The 23,710-nt window shown below is 42.2% G+C and overlaps 1 protein-coding gene across 1 annotated transcript in view; it reads right to left on the bottom strand.

Moving 5' to 3' along the window:
* Positions 1 to 7,998: 7,998 nt before the first annotated feature.
* Positions 7,999 to 23,710, bottom strand: part of DLGAP1 (discs, large (Drosophila) homolog-associated protein 1) — a 28,089-nt gene continuing 12,377 nt past the window's right edge. Inside the window, exons 3-6 of the mRNA XM_009080558.1 lie at positions 22,884 to 23,302; positions 13,623 to 13,714; positions 12,099 to 12,251; positions 7,999 to 9,280 (exon numbers count right to left, since the gene is read on the bottom strand). Coding sequence (XP_009078806.1) covers positions 9,071 to 9,280; positions 12,099 to 12,251; positions 13,623 to 13,714; positions 22,884 to 23,302 — 874 coding nt within the window. The 3' untranslated portion in view covers positions 7,999 to 9,070. The remainder of the gene's footprint in view (positions 9,281 to 12,098; positions 12,252 to 13,622; positions 13,715 to 22,883; positions 23,303 to 23,710) is intronic.

The raw sequence follows: 23,710 nt of genomic DNA on the forward strand, positions 1-23,710 counted from the left end.
ATGACATCAAGCCTTGAGATATGACCCCCAACTCTTCCTCCTGCTTATCACATGTGCACCACAGTGACTGAGACCCTTTCTGGTTCTGCCAATATTAATCAGAAGCAACTTCTTAGAAGGAGTGATGTAAGTGTGTTACTGTGTGACCTGTCACCAGTTGTGCCAAGGACTGGGGATTGAAAAGGCAGGGGGGGAAAAAAGCATGAAAAATGCCATTGCCATGTTGCCCTCTGGGCTTGCAGAAATGTGACACAGAGAAGAATTAGCCTTTTGCGGTTTCATGTTTCCTTGACCTTTTGAGAGAGAAAGAAAATAACAGATCCAACTTTTGCTCCCAGTTACAGTGCTGAAAGTCCAGAGCAAATGTAATACACTGACTCCTGAGGTGTGAGAGCAGAGTTTCATGTTGTCCATGGAAAAATGAGAGAGAGACTGAGCTGAGGTGTAAAGATAATTGAACAAAAGCTGTATGAGTTCAAAGCTAGACCTCCATCCCAGGTAAGTGTAAATATTGGTGTTTGACTGTAATTATTGGCATTTAAGGAGATTTGTTCAGACTGCTCTGGTGGGATTTCTGACTTGGCATCAATGTGAGGTAAAGCAGAAAACATGTGGCTCCTAGAGCACAATGCCCTCTTACCGTGTGAGTGAGGGATGTGCCACATGGGAAGACTCCTGGACACTGGCACTGCAGCTGACAGACCCGGGCAGTGGCAACTATGTCCAACACGTGGCAGGGATGCTGTGGCAGCACCCGTAATCACACTCATGTGACCTTTGGGAAGGCTTTGAACCATTAACATTAAGCTCGCATGTGTTATTTGACATGAAAACAGTTCCACTTAAAAATAATTTCGCAATTGTTATTTTGGCTTATGCAACTGTTGACAAACAAAATCTGCTGGGATTACACTTCAGTGACAAACTGCATGCTTCAACAGGTTTTCTTTGTTTTGGCTTGGTTTCCTGATTTTATTATCCACCTTGACTAAAAGATTTTTTAGCTCAGAGAGAGAATACACAAGTGATGGTCTGTGTCCTACCTGAAATCTCAGCGTTGCCTGGCAGAAGCTGATGGACATGAATCATCACAATGAATGCAGTACTGCACACTAATAGCTTTGCCCCCCTTTTGTATACAAGCAAAAGACTGTTAAGGAAAGGACGAGAAACGCGTGGAGTACACCACAGTTTGCTAATGTATGGCTGCGTTCCCAGGTCCGTGTACATTCTTGCAGACAGGCTGCAGTTGTCATGATGCTACTGCCAGGAAAGATGTAAACAAAAGGAAAGGTCTTGTCAGTTGAAGCATTAGGTTAGTAATACAAAAGAATACTTCATAGAGTCTTTCAGATTGATACACACCATCAAAGATGTTATTTGTTGTATGTAATCAAACAGCCTCATTGACGTAAGTCACTGTTTTTATATTTTTTTAAATTACAGCAGTATTTACTATGTGGTGAGCCAGGGCAGTGAGTAAGGTCATAGGATCCTCTTGCAGAGGTGTTTTAGGCACAGCTGTTCTGGTTTCACTTGGAGACTGACAAATGGACAGATTTCTGTGGACGTTGCTAAAGGTTTGTCTTTATGTATGCCTCCACTAAATTTCATAGCTGGCAATTAGCCTGGGATGAAGTCTGGTTTCTCTCCCAACACTGCAAATGCAATTGTGTAACTTCACTAAACATCCAAGCCTGGTGTTTATGCTGGATTAAAACAGTAGTTAGCAAGATGAAACAGGAGTCATCATTTCAATCTCTTCTTTCCCATTATGATACCTTACTTCGTGGAAGCAGAAGCCATCTGACCAGGATTACTTTTAGTTATTTGTGTTAAAACACACTACATTCCCCTAGAGTTGCCATTGTTTCAATAGTGTGTGACAAAGCCCTGTCCTGCGCAAGGCCTGCTGTTGCCCAGGGGCTTGCAGGTCCCTGCCCTCATCTGGCAGCATGATACTGCCCTGGTACCTCTGAGGCTTGCAAATAGCACAGTGGAAATTGTGGTTATGGTGGCACTGATGCACTGGGAAGGGATGTCATGTATTTAGAAAGTATTTAATGAAACATTACTCTAAGGTGGGAAGGAATTTTCCCCTTCAGCTGTTGCTGCAGGTTGTGGCAGCAAGTGCTTTGCTCATGGATGAATTTGGTGGTACCCAGGCTCTTCTGCTAAGTCCCTCTGCTTCCTCCTGCTTTCCTCCTTCTCTAGGGCACTCATAGCTTTCCCTGGTTTGACTCTAGGTACCATGGCCCATGCTCTCAGTGCACATTTCACCCCAGTACCATGACATGGCAAAATGTCATCTCAGTTTTGGTGCATCATCTGTGAGCTGTATGACTCACACCATATTTTTGTCAGTTTTGAGTGGAGAGATGAGGAATGACACATGCTTAAGTTCATCACTTATCTCCATCCATTTCCTTTAGGCCTAACTTAGCCATGATTTACCAGAACAGTCTACAAAATTAAGAAAGCTCAGTATTGGGGTTTTTTTCAGGCAATAGGAGTTTCCGTCCCAAGTCTGGCAAAATGACTGGAGCGCAGTGAATTGTTATTGCGACCACTTATTAAAAAAAAAAAAAAAAGGAGAAAGAATGTGTTATGAGAAATAATATAGCCCAACTTGTGTGATGCTTTAACTTCTCAGTGCTACATACATTGTGAAGCGCGCACAGCAAAAACAGGGACCGTCACAGTTCTAACACACACTGACAAAGCAATTCCAGAATGCAATTCTGAGCACCCATAGCCAGTACAATAGGAAAAAAGAAGACATAGTACTTTAAGGACATGACTTTGATAATTCTGTAGTTAAAAGCCAGGGATAAGTGATATGTCGAACATTTCCACTGGGGAAATAGGTGAGTTACATTGGAATGGGTTACCCTTTGCTATTCAACATCTCAGCTCCCTAGTTACCATCTCCAAACTAAGGTGTTTGCCTCAGCACACGGTTGTTTACGCAAGTGACTTATCTTACCTTGGTGAGACATTTGATACTCATAAAACATCCATCACACTCTGTCCTACTGCTTTTCTTTAACCTGAGGCAAGGCCCATCCCTCTTCCCGAACCTTTGACAGCTTTGAAATATGGCAGAGCATTGCCTTCGGTGCAGCTCAGGGACTGTACAGTGGTTGCTTTCTTCAGGGGTTCTGCAATGCTTCGGTATTTCCCCTTCTTTGAATAGAACTGGCAAAATCCATAATTTCTTCCATTCTACTTGGCTAAAAATGCAGAAATTCAACACCCTGTCATGGATATAGTTAAGTGAAGAGTCAATACGATGAAGGCCTCTGCACCAGGAGTCATCCATAATAGGTAATGGTAATGTCACAGCTGAGCTTGTGTTTTAATATAGCTCTTTTTTTCTCTCCTTTTGTGTGTTGTTTTTTTTTCCCCTCTGGGTGGAGCACAGCTGGGGAGGTGATGACTTACCTGCCACAGCTCAGTAGATCGCAATTTGGAACTGGCAGAGTGTTAACACAATGCCCCAGCAGAGCTTTTCTGTCTCTAATTTCAATGATTATGTTGTTACTGGATCAGTGAAGAGAACCATGAAAAACACAATTACCAGGAAGCCCTGTTCCTTTCCTCGTCCCTTTGTCTCACTGCGAATTGGGCATGTGACTCACAGAGCAATAGAGGACCCGCTGTAATCACATGCACTACCGAAAAGGGTGCTGTCCGCCGACGGGACCCAAGCGTGGGAAAGCCTGACTGCTGGCTGGAAGGGCCAGTCACGTCATGTTTTGCAGCTGGCATCCAAATGCATCCTGATGAATCAAGTGATAGCAGCTACCTTCTCCTGCCACAACGGTGGCCAAGCAGCCGCGCAGAAAAGGGGCTGTAAAAACCTCCCCGCTGAGTACAAACGCATGGGGATAGGAAGATGTTGTGAATGAGCTTGCTGTGACAGGACAGCAATGTTTTTTAGGTCACTGGCATAGCATCAGACTAAAGGGAAAGGGGATAAGTAGGTTTCAACTGTGGGTGCTGGGCCCAGGTTTGCAAGACCACCATTGCATCACAGCTAGTGCGGCTGACCTGACCCCATTAAGTGATGCATAGTGGGAGAAGAGTGCTTCACTTGCTGACTGCACTCCAAATCATGTATTAACCTAAGACTTCAACAACAAATACAAATAACAGAACAGCCAATACTTTTATCATTAATTTCTCTAAAATATGTCAGCTCAAAGTCAACAGCAACTCTGAATAGGTCTGATAGGTGAGCATGCTCCAAACTGACAGTTGAAATGTATTATTTACCTATTGCATGCTGTGAAAACAATGTCTTGCAGAAGAGAACAGACTTTGGCAAACAAACTGACAACAAGGTATGCTTCTGGGGAAGGCTCCTGATTTGAACTGGAAGGGAACATCGGGTATAAATAGGGATAAAGTTTACCTTACCCATGTATGAATGGCAGGGCTGAGCCATGGTTTGGACTTCTTCATTCTTCTTCTGGAGAACAGCGTGAAAGGTATCTGCTATTTTATTCCCTCTGAGCTATTCTCATTACAAAAAGGCAGCAGACACCTCAGAAAGAAATTCCAGCAGATGAAGAGAAATCCCTTCATCTTGATGGTAAGCAGAAATTTCCCTGCCCATATATCCCTAGCACAAATGTTTTTGATCTTCTGTGCTGAGGGTCTAAACATGGGCAGACACTACATGGTGCAGCACTGGCACACTGTTAATGTAACTATTAGGCTCTACAGGCTGAATCAGGACCTGTTTAAATACTGGTATAGCCATGAACAACATCATCTGGAATACATTTCTTTGGGACTTGGGAGCTGTCTTTATTTCACACAGTGGGAAAAACCCCATCTGGAAGCAGGATTCCAGTGAAGGGAAAGTCAGCTACGCCTGCCAGGGATCTCTTTTGCCCCCCAAATTTCAGCCATCACTGGAGATACAAGCAGAAGATGAAGAGAGCCAGCGAGGGGAAAACCAAACAAACTGGGGGTTTCTCGCCACTTCTTTTGAAGTCACCAGCGTTAACTCCTGGCATCTTTGGCGGGGTTTGGCTGGGCTCTGTGCAGAAGTGTCTTTGAAGATTTTGCTAAGGCTCAAGGCCTTGATCACGGCAACTTTTATGCCTGTGAGCAACTCTGTGCAGATGAGCACTTCCAGGGCACTCAGCAGGACGCTTCGAATGAGACTTTGCAGGATCAGTCTTAAGCAATGAGAGCTTAAGAGAAACATTCTGCTTGTTGTGCTTTTATCCTTGACCACATCAAATGAAATGCCTTGGCAGTTCTGAGAGAATGAATTTGCATTGAAAACCCACAGCTCTTACAAGCAGTGCATTAATTATTTTATTAATTTGCTCTTTTTACATTATGGGAAACATTCATCTATTTACATTTTCCTGTCCACACACAAACCAGATAGATAATCCTATGGAAACCCAAATCATTAAGCCATAAAAACACTCTCCTCTGTCTAAAGGCTTTCAAATTTGTCTTTTGTTTCAAATCAAAAACATTTTTAAAATCACATTTGGGAATGCAGGTAGGCCAGTGATTTACATTCCAGTTACTTAAAATACGCATTTGACCATTTTCCTTAAAAAAGAAAACCAAATCAAAACAAAAAGCCCCAATAAATTCACAAAGATACAGTTTAAATTAAAGAGATAGTGCACATTGAAGCATTAAGGGAACACCAATAAATAAACTGAAATATATTACAAATAAATTATTTCTATTTACCTTTTCAAATATTAAAAATCTTTAATCCATTTCTTCAGCTTTCTTTACAAAAAGATTATGAGAATTTTATGGAAACATCTGCAAAAAATATAATAAATACTTCTTTTTTTTTTTTAAACTTTTGAAGCAGGAGACAAAAACAACCTTTTCTAAAATTTCCCCCAAGAAAAAAAAAAAGCAATAGTTTAGTCCCAAAGTGAAAGAGAATATAGGCATTTTTAATATACACTGGGCCGGTTAGACTAAAAACAAATAGTTACAAATTATACTAAAACAGATGATGGAGCAATATACTAGCATTAGTGTTGGTAAATGAGTCAAGTGGTTAACTAGTGGCATTCTAGGGGCAGAATTATTTGATTTTATATTTTCTGGTATTTGCTGTGTTTTTAATATTTTGCTAAAAAAATAGGCAAACATTATAATAACCTCTCCGGTGCCAAATGAACTAACAAGCATTCAGCTAAGAATAAATTCATTTAAAATAGATAAGAAAAATATTCTATGATATACAAATGCAATAATTTGTAAAGTACAAGACTAGATAGTCTTCACTTTTCTGCTTTTTTAGGAGGGAACTTGCTGGATATAAATTTCTGTAGCCACTTGTCAACCAAATTCTTAACTCATCTTTCATAAAACGTTCACAAAACTAAGTAAGTCTGCGACACAGTTGTGAATGTGGACTCTCACCTGGGTACTGCTTTGACTACTTCAGTACAAATGAGTTCCAAATAATTAATACTTCCTATGATTATATATGCTCAAAAGTGGCAGTTGGCACTATTACATACTGCAAACACGGTGATGTCTTGTTGCTGCTAAAAGTTGAACGCAGTGTTTCAAAACTAGCAAATACACTGGTATTCAAACGCTTAGAGGGTCAAACCTTTCGAAGCTCCTGTAACACAAAGCACTCTAGGGTTATACTGGATTTCTGATTACTCTAGTTAAAAGTCTTTTATATATTAAATTATTAGCCCTTATCTTGTAAACCACAGCAGTAAATAGTTGTGCCCTGTTTATAAAGACATAGCTCAGATATCGATGGCTTTGAGAGGTAGCAAATTCTCTAGTGGTTTTAGTATGCTCTCATGAAAATACTTGGTGCCAGAACCTATTACCTCTCCTATTTTCTCGAATAAAATTAAATTAGCACCTGGCTATGACGTCGTAGGAAAAGAAGCTGTCTGGCATGGTCTCAATGAATAGTTTTAGCAAGAGCTTAACTTTTTGATGACGATTTTCAATGCTTTTTAAGTGCAAGCTGCAGAATTACACCACATGTGCAGTGGGCTTTTTAACTGGTTGGACTGTCCATACAGGTTTAATAGCTATGGGCACAGCCAGCCAGCACTTGAGTGCAGCAACAGCTGCACCCCATGCCCCTCCATGGGGAGGCTGTGCCTGTGCCTATTGGGAGCTGAAAGCAGACTGCCTTCCTCTCCCACATACCCCTGCCTTGGCAGATGGGGTGAAGAGCGTGTAAGGACCAGTGGAAGGGTCTGGAAAGCACTGCCGCAGGACTGCACACACACTGGGGGCCGCGCAGCATTCCTCTGGCCCAGACCAGTCCTGTCATCCAAACCAGCTCACGCTAATTGTGCTGTCAGCAGCACATGCCAGCTAGGCACGTGTGTGCACACACACACACTCACACACACGCACACAACTTGCTTTCAGCAACATGCCTGACATAGCTTTCCTAATGTTGGCACAAGACATTTTGGTAGCAGCGTGGTCAGCATCGTTCTTTGTCAGAGGAGCTGGAGGACAAGCCCCTACCCAGCTCGGTGGGACAGACACACAGTGGCTGACCTCTCAGGCTCCTCTCCAGCCCTGTTATCTGCCATTTCTGCCCACTATCAATGGGCTACTTGGGATGCATGTTTTTTGTGATTGCGAAACAATGGCAGAAGCCAGGGTAGGAAGGCTTGTCGTGAAAAATATTAAGTTCATATTGATCCCATAACTTGTGAAAAACAGTTTATTGTTGTTGTTCAGATGGGTACTTTATCCTATATTAGAGGAGGCTGAATTAGATATTTACTCCTAGATATGGATGGTTTGGTGATAAGCAGTCTGAACTGTAGCATACAACCGGCTGTGGATAGAGCAAAGCAAGCCTGGCCTAGAAAAGCATCAGAGGCTCCATGTACAGTAATTCACCTACAGGTGTCCATGTGTGGCTGCGTGGACGTATGAGATTAGATGGTCCCACCGAGATTAAGACATCAACAAAAACAAGCTTTTTTTCTTTTTTCGTTTTTTTTTTTTTTTAACCAATATAATCCATACAATACAATACAAGAGGAATTGACAATACAGTACAATTTTAAAAATTCTTAATACTTGGACAAGAAAATCCTTCCTTTAAATTATCTCTTCAACTGTCATTTCTTCTTATCTCCTTCCTTTTCACTCTTTTATTGCCTTTCAAAATAGATTATTTCCCTGGAAGATCGAATTTACAATCTTCTGCTGATTGAAATGTTTAAGTAGTGATTGATGAAATAAAAATGAGGCAGTTTGTGCAGCTGTGAGTGTGCAGGTATCTTTCCATAGGATCTTTTCTATCCCTTGACATCTCACCTGTGGGATATACTTCCACTTTTTCACCTGCCAGAGCTGTGGGGTTTTTTTCTTTCCCCCCTCCCCACTCCCACCCCAGCCCCCTCCCCTTGTGTGACTCCTTAATTCAGGTGAGAAGGTGTGAGTCAGAGGTTTAGAATAAAGTGCGCCATCTGCTTTAAAAAAAACAGTAATAAAAAGAAGGGAATCTGAGTCATAGCTCCTTTCATCTTTTGTAAGGAAGACGGCAGAGTCCAAAAGGATCACCCTGCATGACTGAAATTTCCAAAGTCCCCTACAGTTTGATATTGCTGTACACTGGGTAACAGACTAGCTTTAGGTCAACTAAAGATCATGAGTAAGTTAAATGGAGCATCTACTGTACAGGTGCGCGGGTGTGTGGAAGTCTGAGTGCTGCATTTATTTGTTTCAAACAGAAAAAAAAAGGATCGTACTCATTCACATGAGGCAAAGTGGCAGCATCAGTACATGTGACAAAGCATCGTGATGACATGGGCGAACCTTCAGAAAGCAAGGGTGATTAGAGGACATCTCTCGGAGGACCGACAACTACGCCACGGCAGTGGAGTTCACTGGGAGCATCGGGGCAGCTGCGTACAGAGAGAGGGGAGGGGGAGAGAAGGGGAGAGAGAGCGAGAGAGAGAGGAGGAGGTACAAATACTTCATGGTGACCTTGAGCAGGAGCCTAGAGGGGCAGATTATACATGAGGCTTGTCTTGCCAGAGAGAGTCCTCCCGGTTGGATCCCTTCATAGCCTGGTCTGGGCTTCGGGGATGTATATCTCAATGCTTTCGGCGCTCTCGGTAGCTGAGTTCTGGCGGACCGATGCAGCGCGCTTGGCAGCCATCAGCCGTTTCCGGGCCTCTTGACGCTGCGAGCTTTCCAGAGAGCGTTCTCGTATGAGTGGCACCTGACCTTTCGATGGCTTCTTTGGCACTGGAGGAGGGACCCTTCTCTCCTGATCAAAGCAGAAGGTTAATGGCATTATACAGCTTCTCAGGGAAAGGTGGGAAAAACTAGGATATGTCAGTAGTTAGAACACACATTTTACCTAAGGTTTGTTAGCTCTTATCTGCCTTTCTGTCTTCAGTCAACTGGCTTTTGTGCTCAAGGGTTCATAAACATAGGTCAAGGACAAAGGGGAGGGGAAGACCAGCCGCAGTGCTACTTCTCCTCAGAGACGGTGCTGCTGGGGCCGAGGCCCCCACCACTAACCACCTAGTGTGACTCCCCAGGGTGGGGAGGTCCAGGCATCTCCTCCAGGTGCCACGGACTACAAAGGAGACCAGCCTCCCACGACCAGCACAGCCACGTGTGGCTCAGGAGGGATCGCCGCTCTTGGCAGAGGAACTCTGGAGAGCCCCAACTTCCTGGGCCACCCTCTCCTATGCGTGCATAATACTAGGTGCTCTTGCAACACGGAGGTACCATGGCTTTGGCATTCCCAAATGCAGATGGGAACCAGCTGTCTGAAGCTGGTGCATCAGAATGATAAACCATATATTAATGTATCTACTTTGTAGCAGTTTAATGACTGCTCAAAACTCCCATGGTCTCACTGTGCAAGCTCATACACTCTAGCCTCCTGCTAAATCAGCACGACCAGCTACAATCAGCTAGAAATAGAAAAAAAATGGTAGGAAACATTTAAAAACCGTTAAGAGAACATGCATTAGTCATCATGGTGGCGGCTAGCTCCAGATATGTGATCAACAAGGAGGACTTTTATGTACATCCTGGTGCATGTACACACACACACACAAAACCCAACCCCAAAAAAACCCCTCAGAAAGGGATCACTCCCAAAAATAAAAGTGTATTCAGGACCGAATTACAGGCGGCCACAAAGACTTTGTCAAGTTAATTAGATTGTCTTTTAAGTTACATCCCCTTCCAACTGTGAACACGGTCTCTGAGCGAAGGGATTTTATCACACTACAAAGGTCCCATTCTGCCCTTTCGTTTTCTCTCATGCTGCTCACAACAGCTTCCATGGCTTGAAATATAAAGGTGCTTAGTTACACTTATTCATACTTTGCTTTTTCTCTCCATCCAAGGATTAATCTATGCTGCTTAAAAAGGGCCCAGTGGCAAAGGCCAAAGGCAAATATCAATACCACAGAAAGTTTTTTCTTCTTTCTTTTTTTTTAATCCTTTTTAAGAAAGGAGACGATCTGTTTCATCTAAAATCACAGACAAATGCTGTTGAAACAGAAACACAGTGTAATTCTTTAAAATCTTTACCTTCCTACAGTAGGTCCCTTTCTTCAGCACTACTTAACTTCCTTTAACCCGTTATAGTCTTCTTTTTGTTGGAAACTCTTTGAAATGTTTTTCAGAAGCAAAGAAAAGGCACATTTTTTTAAGGGAAGCTCTCATTTCTTACTGCTGCAATTGCAAACACTCAGCCTACCCGCTTTACTGTAAAAGCTAATGAGAGACCATACACCAGTGTTTATGTGCATGCAGGTTTGGCAGTTTTAACTTCCTTTTCTGATAGATACTGGGAAAAAAAAGAAGATAAGAAAATGACTTGCCTTCAGTACCTTGGGCTAGGAAAACACATTCCCATTCATTCCCCTACAAAACACACTAGGTGTGCACAAATGGTGTGAACATGGCACTCCTAAGTCAGGAATGAGTATATAGTCTTGATTGGAGGAGGAGGGAGAGTGCTACCAGCACTGCCTTTACAAGCTTCCTGCTGCAAGATTAATGGGGTTCGATATTATTATGGTTATTTGTCCAAAAGAAAACACCACTTTGGTCATCGGCAGCCAGCTGACCGTATGTTGGGGTAGCCCGGACTCCTGCCTGAGCCACTGTACCTCTAAGTCATGTTCCCCCTCCTTCTGGTGACCCTACCTGTTGGCTGTACTCATTGCTATCCGACCAGCCACAGCGGAAATTCAGCCATCAAATTACATACCTACAGAAGCGCGACATTAGACCATTGATTCCTCTAGGAATGGGTCTGTGTTTTAAGGATTTTCTGAAACATTTGTGTATTTGGGCTCACCCAAATGCTGTTTGTCTTGAGGTGGATAGTGAGGAGAAAAATAAGGCAATGGTGCCAAATGAGAATGGAAAGTGAAATGTGGCTCACACTTGGAGATGTGGTAGTTTTTCACAGTGACAGAAGACTACATTTACCAAAAAAAAAAAGACCAAAGCTCCACATGATTATTATGCTACCTTGGGTAAACAACACTACCAGCAAAGAGAATGTCTGTGAAATCACCCATTTAAAAAAGCTCAAAATAAATAAAAACCAAACAAATGGACAAAAAAATGTAGTTCTTTCATGTAGCATTTTGGAAGGCATATTTTTGATATTGCTCTATTTGCAATCTGGTTACCAACATCAGTGATGCTTACAGTGCTTCCCTAGTTTTTTCAGTAACACAACCTAGAACTCTTGCTATATGCAATAATATGAACCGTAAATGTGATTTATTTAACTTTAAGAATCAATATATAAGGCAGTTCCTTCCAACGATTGATCATCTAATATGATTAAATGTAAAGCTTAACAAGTACCACATTCCCATTATCCGATTCACAAAGACAGATTTGGTTTAAAAATATGCCTGAAACATATTACAGATAATATCCCAGATGATTATTATGTAAACATTGTTATTACAATGAAATTAATTTGATATGAGCTTCATTTCACATTTTTAACGTCAACGCTGTAACACAGAGGCCTATTTAATCTGTCCAGTATTTGTGCAGGGTTTTAAATGAAGCATACAAAATCTACAGTGTTCTACCTTCTTGTCATGAGGATCCATCTGTTTCCAATTATTGGCCTTTAACTGATGAAGTTCATCAAATTTCATACTAATATTTTCTATGGACAACTGCAGCATATCCCAAAACCCTGCTAAATCCTGGGAGGTCGGTCGTGGATGTGCATTAGGATTCTGTGCAACAGAAGAAAAAAACATGTTGGCTTTAGTACTTCTTAATGTAAAGCATTTGTGCAAATGGTTACGAATCTCACTAGCAAAGCAGTTTCAGCAGATTCCAACGATCGGTGAGACACAGAGAGAGAAGCAAAGCGGAGCTCTACTTACTGGCAGGTTTTATTTCAAGGAGACTGGCTCGTGTTGATCTGCTGTGCCCCTGCAAGCCCCCACTCAGCAGAAGCTACCCCCCGCAGACTAGGGGGAAAGGGCATGTGTCAGGTCCCCTGTGGCAGGGTCTGCCTAGGGATGTTCCTGGGCACAACTGGTGATAATCCTAACTGCACTGAAATTAATTGCCAGCCATGTCTTCACTTCCATGAGGAAGGATTCCCTGCTGTGTTCATACTTGTAAAAAGACTGATACCTGTGCAATGTACATTTGCTGCATGTACAAATAGTGAGATACTGATCTGTGAACATTTTTTTTCCACATTCTGAGAACCTGAAGTGTAAAAAAATACACCATTTCAAGTAAAATTGTACTTTACACATCTCAGACCAATTTCTTGATGATTTTTTTTAACAAGAATAACCTATGCAGGGTGAACAGCTCAGAAGAGAACATACAGAAACACAGTAAACCCATTTTTACAGCTAGATTTTTGGGAAGAATGAAACTGGGACACAGGTGGGGAGCACTGCTTTGTGTGTGCAACCTCATCAGCCCGAGAGTATTGCTCAGAGGAGCACACCTGAACAGTTAGCATCTTCAGCACAGCTTGGGTCAGAGGCTGGTGACCCAAGAACTCCTGTCCCACCTTCGGTCCCTTCAGTGCAGCACAGCTCTGAACATTTTTTGCATGCAGTGGCTATACATGAAACAATCCCTGCTCCACCAGCAAGGTTTGTATGAGGGAAAGTTTTCTACAGGATGTGTCTCTATAAGCTGGTTCCCAATTGAAACTCTTCAAATAAAATGAGATTTTGCATACACTCACTTCAAGAATGAGTTTTCATAAATGCTGAGGAGTCCCTACACCAGTCCGTGTCAGCAAGGTTTCAAGGGTCCTGTGACCTTGTCAAATTAACCTTCTGTGTGCCCATGCAAACAAGGATTTGTCAAGGGACAAATCCTTGTTCCTCTGAAGTCAGTAGCAGGGCCTCAATTATATTTCACCCAAAGTTTTTACCTGTCATTAGTTTAAAGCTCTCAAGCTATTGTGAAACTCTTGCTGACTCTGACAAGTTTGAGTTACTCCCAAATTCATATCAAGGCCTTAACTGGAAAAACTGCCATGTTAGTCAGAAAATCAGTCTGGTTTATGTAAGATTATTCATAGTGTTAGCAAAACACACGTAACAGTGTCTAGCAGAAAAGTTACATACCAGGTTTTCTTCACAAAGTTCTCTGAACTGGTAAAATTTCTGGGCCATGAGGAGCTGGGCACTGCCCACTGCAGTTCGAATTTTCCCTAGAACTGAGAGAAAAAGAGAAGTCAGTCACAATGCTTTCTTTGCTGAAGGCAACTAAAAGCCTATAAAAAGAGAGGAGAAAGCTGTGCAGTAGTCAGCTCTGCCTTTCAAAAAGCGTGTTATCTTTCAGTCACAGATTAGAGAGAAGCTGATAAATCTAAGGCCAGATTTGCACTAGGAAAAATACTCCTCTGTTGCTGCATCTTACTCTCATTCCTGCAGTGAGACCAGTTGTAACCAGTTGTAATGACAGCATAAATGTGGCTAATCAAAAGCTTTTGCAGACTATATAGAAAGCTCACCAGAAATGACACCACTCATCATCACTGTGACCCAGGCTCAGGCTTTGAACATAAACACAGCTCCCTGCACAAGGACATGCAGTTCTCAAACCCTGTCTGCCTTCTACACTTCACTTAGCAACTCAGGCCTCATTGTCAGGTGTACCTGAGTGTTGCTCAATCAGACCCCCAGAAAGGGAACAATTATTTTATTGCATGCCAGTTAATCTTGCTTGGACCCTCTGAGTATTTATTGTGAGCACAATTTGAGGCTGCTTCTGCCTTTGAATTCAGATGCCCAGGCGTAGTTCAGAAAGCAATCACACCCTGGCCTCTCCTCCTTGCTGGTGACCTGAAGGGAGGTGTCAAAGAGTCTTAGCCCAGCTCCTGAGCTGTCTGGGGACTCCTTTGTACAGACAGCTGAGTACTTTCTGCCCTTTTTGGACTGACCGAGGGTTGTGAAGGGCTGCAGTGAACCAGAAGACAGCCCCATAGTAAATGTCTCTGAATAAAACAGGAGCTCATACTGTTCTGGTTGCACTCAACCTCACTGAGACAGTGGGGGTTTTTTGCTGCAAGGGGTAGTTGGGAACATACTACCCAAACCCGAGGCACAGACTGGTGCATTCAGAGACTTTCCCTGGGGCTTTGCTGAGTTCTGCTCCAGGGGGACACTCTGTGTGTGTGTACCTGTACAAGTGTGCACATGTGTGTACATGAAAAACATGCAAGAATGCAGAAACACAGCAGAAAGACAGATGTGGAATCAGCTGGCAGTAAGACATTGAATCCAGAAAAGAAAGTGCAAATTTGGGAACTGCTGATTGAAAGAAAATTGATGCTATGAGCAAGAAAGCAGCTACCAGATTGTTTGAGACTTTCAGTGCTCAGAAAAAAACAAACCAATTATGCTATATTCACTGTCTTTAAATAAACAGGTTGGCATCATGGATTCATCTTGCTGCATCTTTAATCTTTCTTCTTGGCCAAAAGCAACTTATTATCCCCAATTCTCTGGTTAACAACTGATTAAAAAATTAATTAATGTAAAAAAATATTACCGCTTCCTTAATGAAAAACATGAATGGCAGCCACTGTGTCCCAATTTTCACTATTGTTTCTACTCAGAGGTGTTTGCATTGTCCCAGCCATTAAATACGCACAGAAACTTTTCCATGACAAATTTACAGCTTGGGTATATGAGACACGTGAAGAAGGAACAGGAAAAACAAAGAGATGAAGTGGCCTGGCTGCTCAATGTGTGTGAATTGTTGGCAGAACCTAGAAGAGATACTAGTCCTAAACTGCCATCTTCTGCATAATCCCTCAGGCATAGCCACTTTTTGTACAAAAGCTAACACAGCGTTAACAGAGCTCCACTGGGAAAATACTGCTAAGTATTTTGATTTACCACAATGAAAAATAAATAAATAAGTACATAAGTACACATAAGTTTGCTATAAGCCATTCTAACAATATTTTTAAAGTCTCATTGGTCCTGTGACTCGCTGAAGTGCTTGTGACCAGAATGCCACCATGCAGTGCTTGTAAAAGAAAGGCATCTCCAAGGGATTCACTTGTGTAGCCACACGCTAAGCAGACTGGCACAAACAGTCATGATGAACTGAAACCAGACACACTGTAATACGAAATCTGTGTGCTGCTCCTTCAAGGCAAATGGCTTTTCCTTCAGCAGCCTTAAAGCTCACTTCTTAAGGCTGCTGAAGGAAAAGTGGGATGTGGAGTTCATTTATACTTCAGACACACAATGGGGGAAAAAAAAGGGGAGGGAAGAGAGAGTCTTTTCACATTTTTTTTTTTTCAGAAACTATAGGAGAGAGCTCTGTGAACACACACAGAGCCCAGACTTTCATTTTGTTCCCAGAACTCATCTCAGCACTGCCAGGAAATAGCCGTGAGCTGGAAGATTCACTAAGCAGAATATTTTCAGCATATTGCGCAGGGAGTTTTGCACACAACTCTCATTATTGTTAGCAAGGCTTGCGTGTCTAATTCTATGCGCACAGTGCTGAAAATGGACCCCTTGGTGTGTCTAGTCATTTATGCAACCCAATATGCAAACCACTCAACTGAAAGGACTTTTCAATAGTAGGAGGAGCTACTCCGGGAGCTTTCATGTGGTTCCCATTGTTATGAAAACTCTTCCCACTGAGTATATTTGGGAACAGCTGCCTCATCTGGAGCTCGGCCACTCTGATGCTTCCCAAGACTTGAGAAGAGGAGAAAAAACAGTCTCTCGACTTTTTGGGACAAAAAAAAAGATGAGGTGGGCTCTTCCTGGAAACCTGCACCAACTGAGTTGGAAATCACGTCCCAAGCAAGAAGAAATGCAAATACAACTTGTTGGTGATGGATGGGAATGTGCCCCTTTCTTTCAGAGAAGAAGAGCTTAATATTCAGGGATCTCAGCAGAGGGAAAAGGAAGTCCTTGTCCTTGGCTGCCTAGCGACTGGCTATTTGCCTAAAAACCATCATCCCAGCTGACTGCGGGATGCATGCTGATGCTGTTCTCTATTGTTGCCACTTCTGCTGTAGCTGCGGCTGTATCTAGTCAAGTGTCACTGATTCCTTGCCCCTCAAAAGCAAGGGGTCTGTTAATGTGCAACCCGTCAACAACCAACTCTGTCACGGAAGTTAGGGGGGGAAAACAAAACCAAAAAAAACCAAAGCATGTGGGAAACTGAAAGGAATCTCTCCAGAAGGCACAAAGCCTTATCAGTAGCCTGAGTTTTGTTTCCAAACCCACGTTGCTTTTCGTGTTTCAAGGCAGTGTTCATTTTGCTTACGCAGTCAAAACCTCTGGTGACAAATAGAAAAGCCAAGGTGGAGTAAAAAAAAAGCAAAAAGTAAAACCAGACCAATACTTTCTTAGAAGAAAAGCCTGCAAGGTTTGAAGCCAAATACCCAGAAAATAAATAGAATTGCAAAGATAAAACACATCAGAATAGAATCAGAGGAATCTTTAAGAGCAAGTGAGATGGGGTCCAGGAGGAAAAACATATAAACATTCAAATTGATGTGTTCAGCTAATAGGATGCAAACAAAACATAAAACCAAGCAACAAAAAATCCCGACCCATCAAGATGCAATCATAATGGATTTAAACACCTATATAATGTTATTCATGTCTGCTTTCTATTCCATACAGGGCTATCCAGCACACTCAGCACTGTTGGATCTGAATGCCTTCCAGTAATGCATTAAGCAACATTATTAACATCCATCATATGCTTTGTTGTCACCCCTTCCCCAGAGGGAGAAGTGTGTATACTGCAGTATTTTGTTTTTATAGTTTGAATTTTTCCCCTTTTTTTTTCCCTCCCTCCTTGCTTTGACCTCTTTTCCTTGTAAATTCAGTTCTCTCCTGTGACAATTTTTAAGAAATAGACAGTTATGTCTGTTCTGGAAGAATAGCTTCGGTATAGCTATTCTGATGGAATTCCGCTGCTGTGGAGTGCCTCCTCACTATTACTGTTCTTAACTAGGGGTTGCAGAATGTTATTCTGGGATAGACACATGCCAGTGAATTTCCTCGTGTCTCTAACCCCCCAACATGTTCTCCTTTAAAACATTCTTTAAGATAGGCATGGACTATGTGCTGCTCAAGCTGCATGTTCTTGCTTCTCTTAGTTCTAAGAATTGCGTAGGACCTGCTTTAAAACTTTAGAGCAATATGTATCTGCTCCACCATGTCTTCATAGGAAAAGAAATGAAGCAACAAAAAAAAGAATTGGGAACACAAGCAAAAAAAATGGTGTTATTGTCATCTGCTCTACCTTGGAAGGTGACTGTGTGTGCAACAAGAATAACAAAATATAAGAAAATAACAAAAACCACCTGAAGCAATGTGAAAAGTCATCACGTAAAAGCCAGGGGAGTCTTGAGCTGGGGCAGCATCATTTAGCCTTAAAACACCAACTGATGTATTTGCATTTCAACTTTGACAGGCCCCAGGGACTAACAAGTGACAAAGGAGTCACTTCAGGATTGTGACTATCAAGTACCCTTAATGTGAAAACACCTGGTTGATAGGCAGGGCAGAAGCAAGGGAACAGAATACCAGGGACTTGCTCGTTGCCCCGGGAGCAAGTGGCAAGAACAATAGCCGAAATTACAGGGACACAGCCTGACATTTGCGTTGCAGATGTTGGCTGGGCACTATGCATATGAAGCAATCCTGCCACAGAGCTGTCACAATCCATTTCCAAGCCAGGATGGACCAGCATTTTAGCCTATTCATGTTGACAGACCTACATTTAAATAACGCCAAGCATGACAAAAGCCAGGAAATTCAAAGTTAAAGCTACTACTCAGGTCTTAAGCTCAGCTATTTCGGAGAAGACAGCCAAATGGAACAAACTAGGGAAGAAGCAGTCCTTGCTTTGAGTCATATATACTTACAGGAGTGATCTCATTGAAATTAATAGGGCTGTCTGCATGAGCAAATGCTGTTCATTGGGATTAAAGCAGTTTCCATGTGTTCTCTGACTTACTTGGCTTTTATTAGCACACTTCATGGGTTTTTTTTCCCCTAACAAGATCGTTTCCTTGCTTTTTTTGCCTTGCTAGCCTCTGGACACTGGTAGGGCTTTCCTCACTGGCTTTCCTTGGAGAAAGCCTCGTGTGCAGAGAAGTCCCTTCTGGGGAGAAAAGAAAACCAGAACAAGAAAAGGATGAGTTGGGCATACGGCCAGAGACATGTAGCCAAGGGGATTCCAGCAGGACTCAGCCACATGTCAGGCTGATGACCGTCCCTCTGCATGGCTGCCCCAGCTCACTGCAGGATCAGGCTGCCTTGCTCCTCAGAGCTGCAGGGGCCAGGATTGCCTGGGGAAGCCCTGCAGAGAAATGGCAAATGGTTTTTCTTGCTCGTGGCTGAGAGTGAATTCATGGGTCTCCTTGTCTCTTGCCATGCACAACTATTACAAAAAATGTACCTTTTCCTTTACTTTCTTCTCTTGTGTCTAGCCTTCACTCTTTAAGTTTTCCTTTGAAACAATCGAAACAAACCAGACCAACAGACAGTGTGTAAGCATTGCATAATTTGCCAGAACTGGCTGAATTTGTAGACTCTGGTCCTAAGCAGTGAGGTTCCTGCAGATTTGAGGTCAACTTTTGTTTGTAGACTAGCCCAGAGGACTATCATATACATGCAAGACAGTTATAATGACATGTTTTGTCAGAGCCTTGGTTTTCTGATTTAGTTCTTACTTGATTGGCCTGGCTTGTCTCACCACGAAACCACATTACACCTGACTTGTGGTGAATCAGGCCTGCTGTTTGCTTCCGATGGTTATCTTCACATCAAAGCCACAGTACAACCCCATGTGAAACAGAAACTTCTGAAGGAGGGTGGTGGGGCAAAATGAAGCCCTTTGGTTGTTCCAAGAAGGTCAAGCCCCATGGGAAATACAAACAACAGCAAAAAAACCTGTCAAAAGCCAAGCTGTAGGAGTATGTCTCACTACTGCTAGGAAAAAAAGCAGTCCGAGCTGTGCAGGGAGCCAGGCCTGCTGATGCTAATTTTGTGTATAAGTGGTTACAACACGGGCCTAAGCCAAAAGGCACCAATGCCAGTGGTGAGGCTCTGGCTATTTGAAATTTTGTAGGAGGAGCAAGCAGACAGTTGAGGAGAAAACGAAAAAAAAGAGCATCAACAGTTGATTTCACTTCAGGCCTGACTCAAAGAATCAGTCAACTCTCACAAGGTGTTTAGCCTCAGATGTGTAACATCTTTTTTTTTTTTAATGAGGGCCTTAGACTTTGTAGTCAACTTCCTCTTCCAACTTCTCAACAGCACAATACATGGAAACCATATCAAGTATCCTAGAGCCTAAAGTGTGAGCGGTGTTCATCTGTCTGTCACACATGCCGTGACTTTATCAGAAAATTATTTCAGATAAAACCAGAATATATATACAATAAATAATTCATGGCGGAAGGGGAGCCACATTTCTCCTTATATTGGCATTTCATCGTGCAGCTACTGAACCACAGCTTGTTTTTATACAGAGCAGCAGACTCCATTTCCCAGCTAGAAACATTCAATCCCATCTGGTAGATTCATTCCCAGCTAGATAATACCCAACGTATCTATGTAACATACAAGCTACTGTCAAACAGCAGCGAGCCGTCTCCCCGAGACAGCTGTTTCACACAAGGGCTGCATTGTCTGGAGGAAGCGCGGATCATTTTACGTGGAGCACCAGGGGGACGAGCCCTCTGTCAGCTGCCATGGCATCGAGAAAACCTCGCTCATCACACATTCTTGTTATTTTGTTATCTGGCCAAACACATGCTGGGGATGTCAGGTTGAAAACAAAGGATGCATTCCCTGCTCTCGTTATATTTCATTAGGAAAACCAAAGCAAACACACCTCTTCTCCTCCTTTCCTCCCTCTCTTCAAAGTTTATAGATTTATGAAAAAGATGTATTTCACTGCAGGGTTTGTAACAACCAGGCTTTTGTTTCTGGCACTGCTGAGCTGGCAAAGTGGCCCTGGCCATATGCTTTTCCTTGGCACCAGGTAGAGTGGGGTGTGCTAAGCTGCAAAATAAAGCCCTGCGCAGCCTCTGTGGGAGGCAACTGCCACGTGCTGGAGTGACTGACAGCGTCATATCGAAATCAGTACTTCAACAGTGACTACAAAACCCAGGTGACCCCTTTCCTCCTCCCATTTCCAGCAATCACAGGACGTGCTGGTCAGAAAAATGATGAGGAAGAATAATCCACAGGGCACACGCCATGTGTGCTGTAAGGAGGCACTGGGAATAGCCAGCCTAACCACTCCTTTATCTTCTCCATAACTGCCTTCTCCCACCAATTGTTCAAAGAAGAGCCCTTTAAAACTATCATATATCAAAGACACCAAGACACTGAAAGAAAATTCTGTACACAGGCAGACATGTTGTGCACCTATCATCCTTGCAAAATTCTTTTCTCAAGGTGAATAACTACTTTGGTGCACAAATGAAATATTTATAGGTTTTTCCAATACTATCCGTTCACAGAATGACAGAATAGTTTGGGCCAGAGGGGACCTCTAAAGATTATCTAGTTCCAGCCCCACTGCCATGAGCAGAGACATCTTTCACTAGACCAGGTTGCTCAAAGCCCCATCCAATGTTGCCTTGAATACTTCCAGGGATGGGGCATCCACAACTTCTTTGGGCAACCTGTTCCCATGCCTCATCACCCTCATCATAGTCTATGTTTTCCTTACGTCCAGTCTCAGTTGTGGCAAAGAGAATGCAATTGGGTTTTGTGGCTTGGACTTACTGTATATGGTATATCTGTATATTTCTTATTTGTTATGTGTTCACATTTCTTTTTCAATCTAAAATCTCATAGCTCATGACATTTATTTCTTGCATACCAACAATAGAAACCCTTTTTATACATGTTAAAAGAAATTTTTGAATGCATTGATGATGTAAATTAAAAATTACATTGAAACATTCTAAAGCTTAGGCAATCTGGATCTGCTTTGAAGGTCAAACCTTCTATATTTTTCCTTCAGGAGAAATTGTTAGTCTATAATATAACAGAAATTTTGTAGAAATAGAAAACCTTTGCATATCCTAATGTGAAGGTTCTCTCACACTTTGCATTAAAAGTCAACTTTCAGTTGCTTACAGTAGAATCTAACTTTGACTGTCTTGATCAAACTTTTTCATTCATTGGGTTGAATGGAAAGTTCCAGCAGAAATGGCTTATGCATTTCTAAGAACATAAATTTTGGTTTTGGTCTCTGTTAATTCCTCTCCTTCAATAAATCAAATGCTTCATATCTCAGAAGAATTCAAACACTTTTCTTCTTGAAAGAAAGGGTCAGAAATTTTGAAGAAGCAATCCTGGAGCTAAAGTAGTAGTCCTTGCTTTGATAGGACTGAATTTGGGGTTTGGAAAAGTATTACTTTTATATCCAGGAAAATATGCCTAGGTGTGCCTGAATTATACAAAACCAAATTACCTATATGCAGTTGCTCCTTAGTGTTTTCTAAAAGCTCCTTGCTAGAATTTGGTAAGGCTTCGTTCACAGGGAACATGCTCCCAAGCACACAGTTTTGCCTATGTCCAAAAGTTGACAGCTAGAAATACTACTACTACTTGGAATGGAGGTAAATGGAAAAAACTTCCATTTTTACTGGGAGAAAAAGTTCTGGACAGGGAAGCACATGTTCAGCTGAACCAGATGTGAGCTACTCAACCTTTCTTAGTAATGAAGGCTGACTAGACATTCCCATTACCTTACAGGTGGGGTAATATTTCCAGCAGTGGTGACAACTGAGATGTAGTTTGCATGTGTGTGTTTTTTATCACAGAATATATAGAGCTTGTTTTACTGGGAAGATCAAAGACAGATGAGAACTGCAAGGGAGATAAAGGGAGGCTGAAGAGGGGAAGAGAGGGAGAGCAACTTGGAAGCATAACTGAAATCTCTTTCAGCTGGGAGAAGTGTTTGAATACTCTGAGGCCAATCACTATCTAAAAAGGCGACTAAAATGCAAATTTAATGAAAAGGAATCAGAATCTGTTCAATTATATTCTCAAGTTATGAGAAGTGATTTCAAATGGAAGAGTTAAGAAACATTAATACTACAAGATCCCTAACTATGCTCTCCTAATTATATGTTGAACTACGCAATCCCAAAAGCTAATACCACTGGAGTTTCAGAAGTGCTGAGCATTTGTACTCCCTGTCAGCTTTAATAAGCATTATTACATACATACATACAGTCCTTTTGAGAATCATGACCATAGCTTCATTAGCTAAATAAGAAAAGGCACAATACAGAATTCACCAGAGTAAATTTGACCTAGATTAAATACTTCTTTGCAGTTGCCATATTATTGTACGCAGTTACTTACTGTCCTCAGGTAAGTTGTTTTCCCGTTCTTCTCTCTCCATCTGTTGGCACCAACCCTCCATACGATCTCTCTCTGCCTGAAGTAGCTTGAGAAACCAGTGGCCATCTCGTGGGCACACTGACCTTTGAACAGCTTCCAGAGGATCTTCAGTAATAGAGTCAATCCAGGGGTCAGGAGGAGGTAAAATTGATGGATCAAAATCTGTCTCAAAGTCATCATCCACTGCACATGCATGGTAATGGTTTCCTGACCCTTGTATGCTAACAGTAGAGGTGCTTGCATCTCGGGAGAATTGTCTTGATATTTGTCCAGAACATGTATTGTCCTCTTGAGGGTCGATTATTTCAAAGTTCTCATGGAAATCCAGGTCTGCTTGCACAGCTGTTGTTACACTATTAGATCGTGTAAACCTGCGAAAGCTTTGGAAAGCACAAACAGAAAATGTTTAGAAAGCTTTTTCTAGGTAACTAGGTAAGGAAGGACTTACTACGATTCTGCCACTCTTCTTAAGACTGGCAGTCACACCTCTCAGTGCTACAATCTGGTGTTTTTAATTTTAACTATCAGCATTAACTGTTTTTTCCCATTACAAGCAAACAAACAAGCATCTCTTTTTCCATGCAAGCTGACTCTTTATTGAGGCAAGTACCCTAATTGTTGTGTGGTTTAACAAAGCCAGAGGCTAGCCCAAGAGACTGCTAATAGTGTCAGTAGCTCAGGATTTTAGGTTACTGATAAATGAAAAGTTAAAGTGGCCCAATTTTCAGAAGCTGTTTATCTTTCAATATTTAAAACTCACACCCCTTTGAAGTTACACATCCAAACTC

This window comes from Acanthisitta chloris, unplaced genomic scaffold, assembly GCF_000695815.1.
Source record: "Acanthisitta chloris isolate BGI_N310 unplaced genomic scaffold, ASM69581v1 scaffold2728, whole genome shotgun sequence".
Taxonomy (NCBI): domain Eukaryota; kingdom Metazoa; phylum Chordata; class Aves; order Passeriformes; family Acanthisittidae; genus Acanthisitta; species Acanthisitta chloris.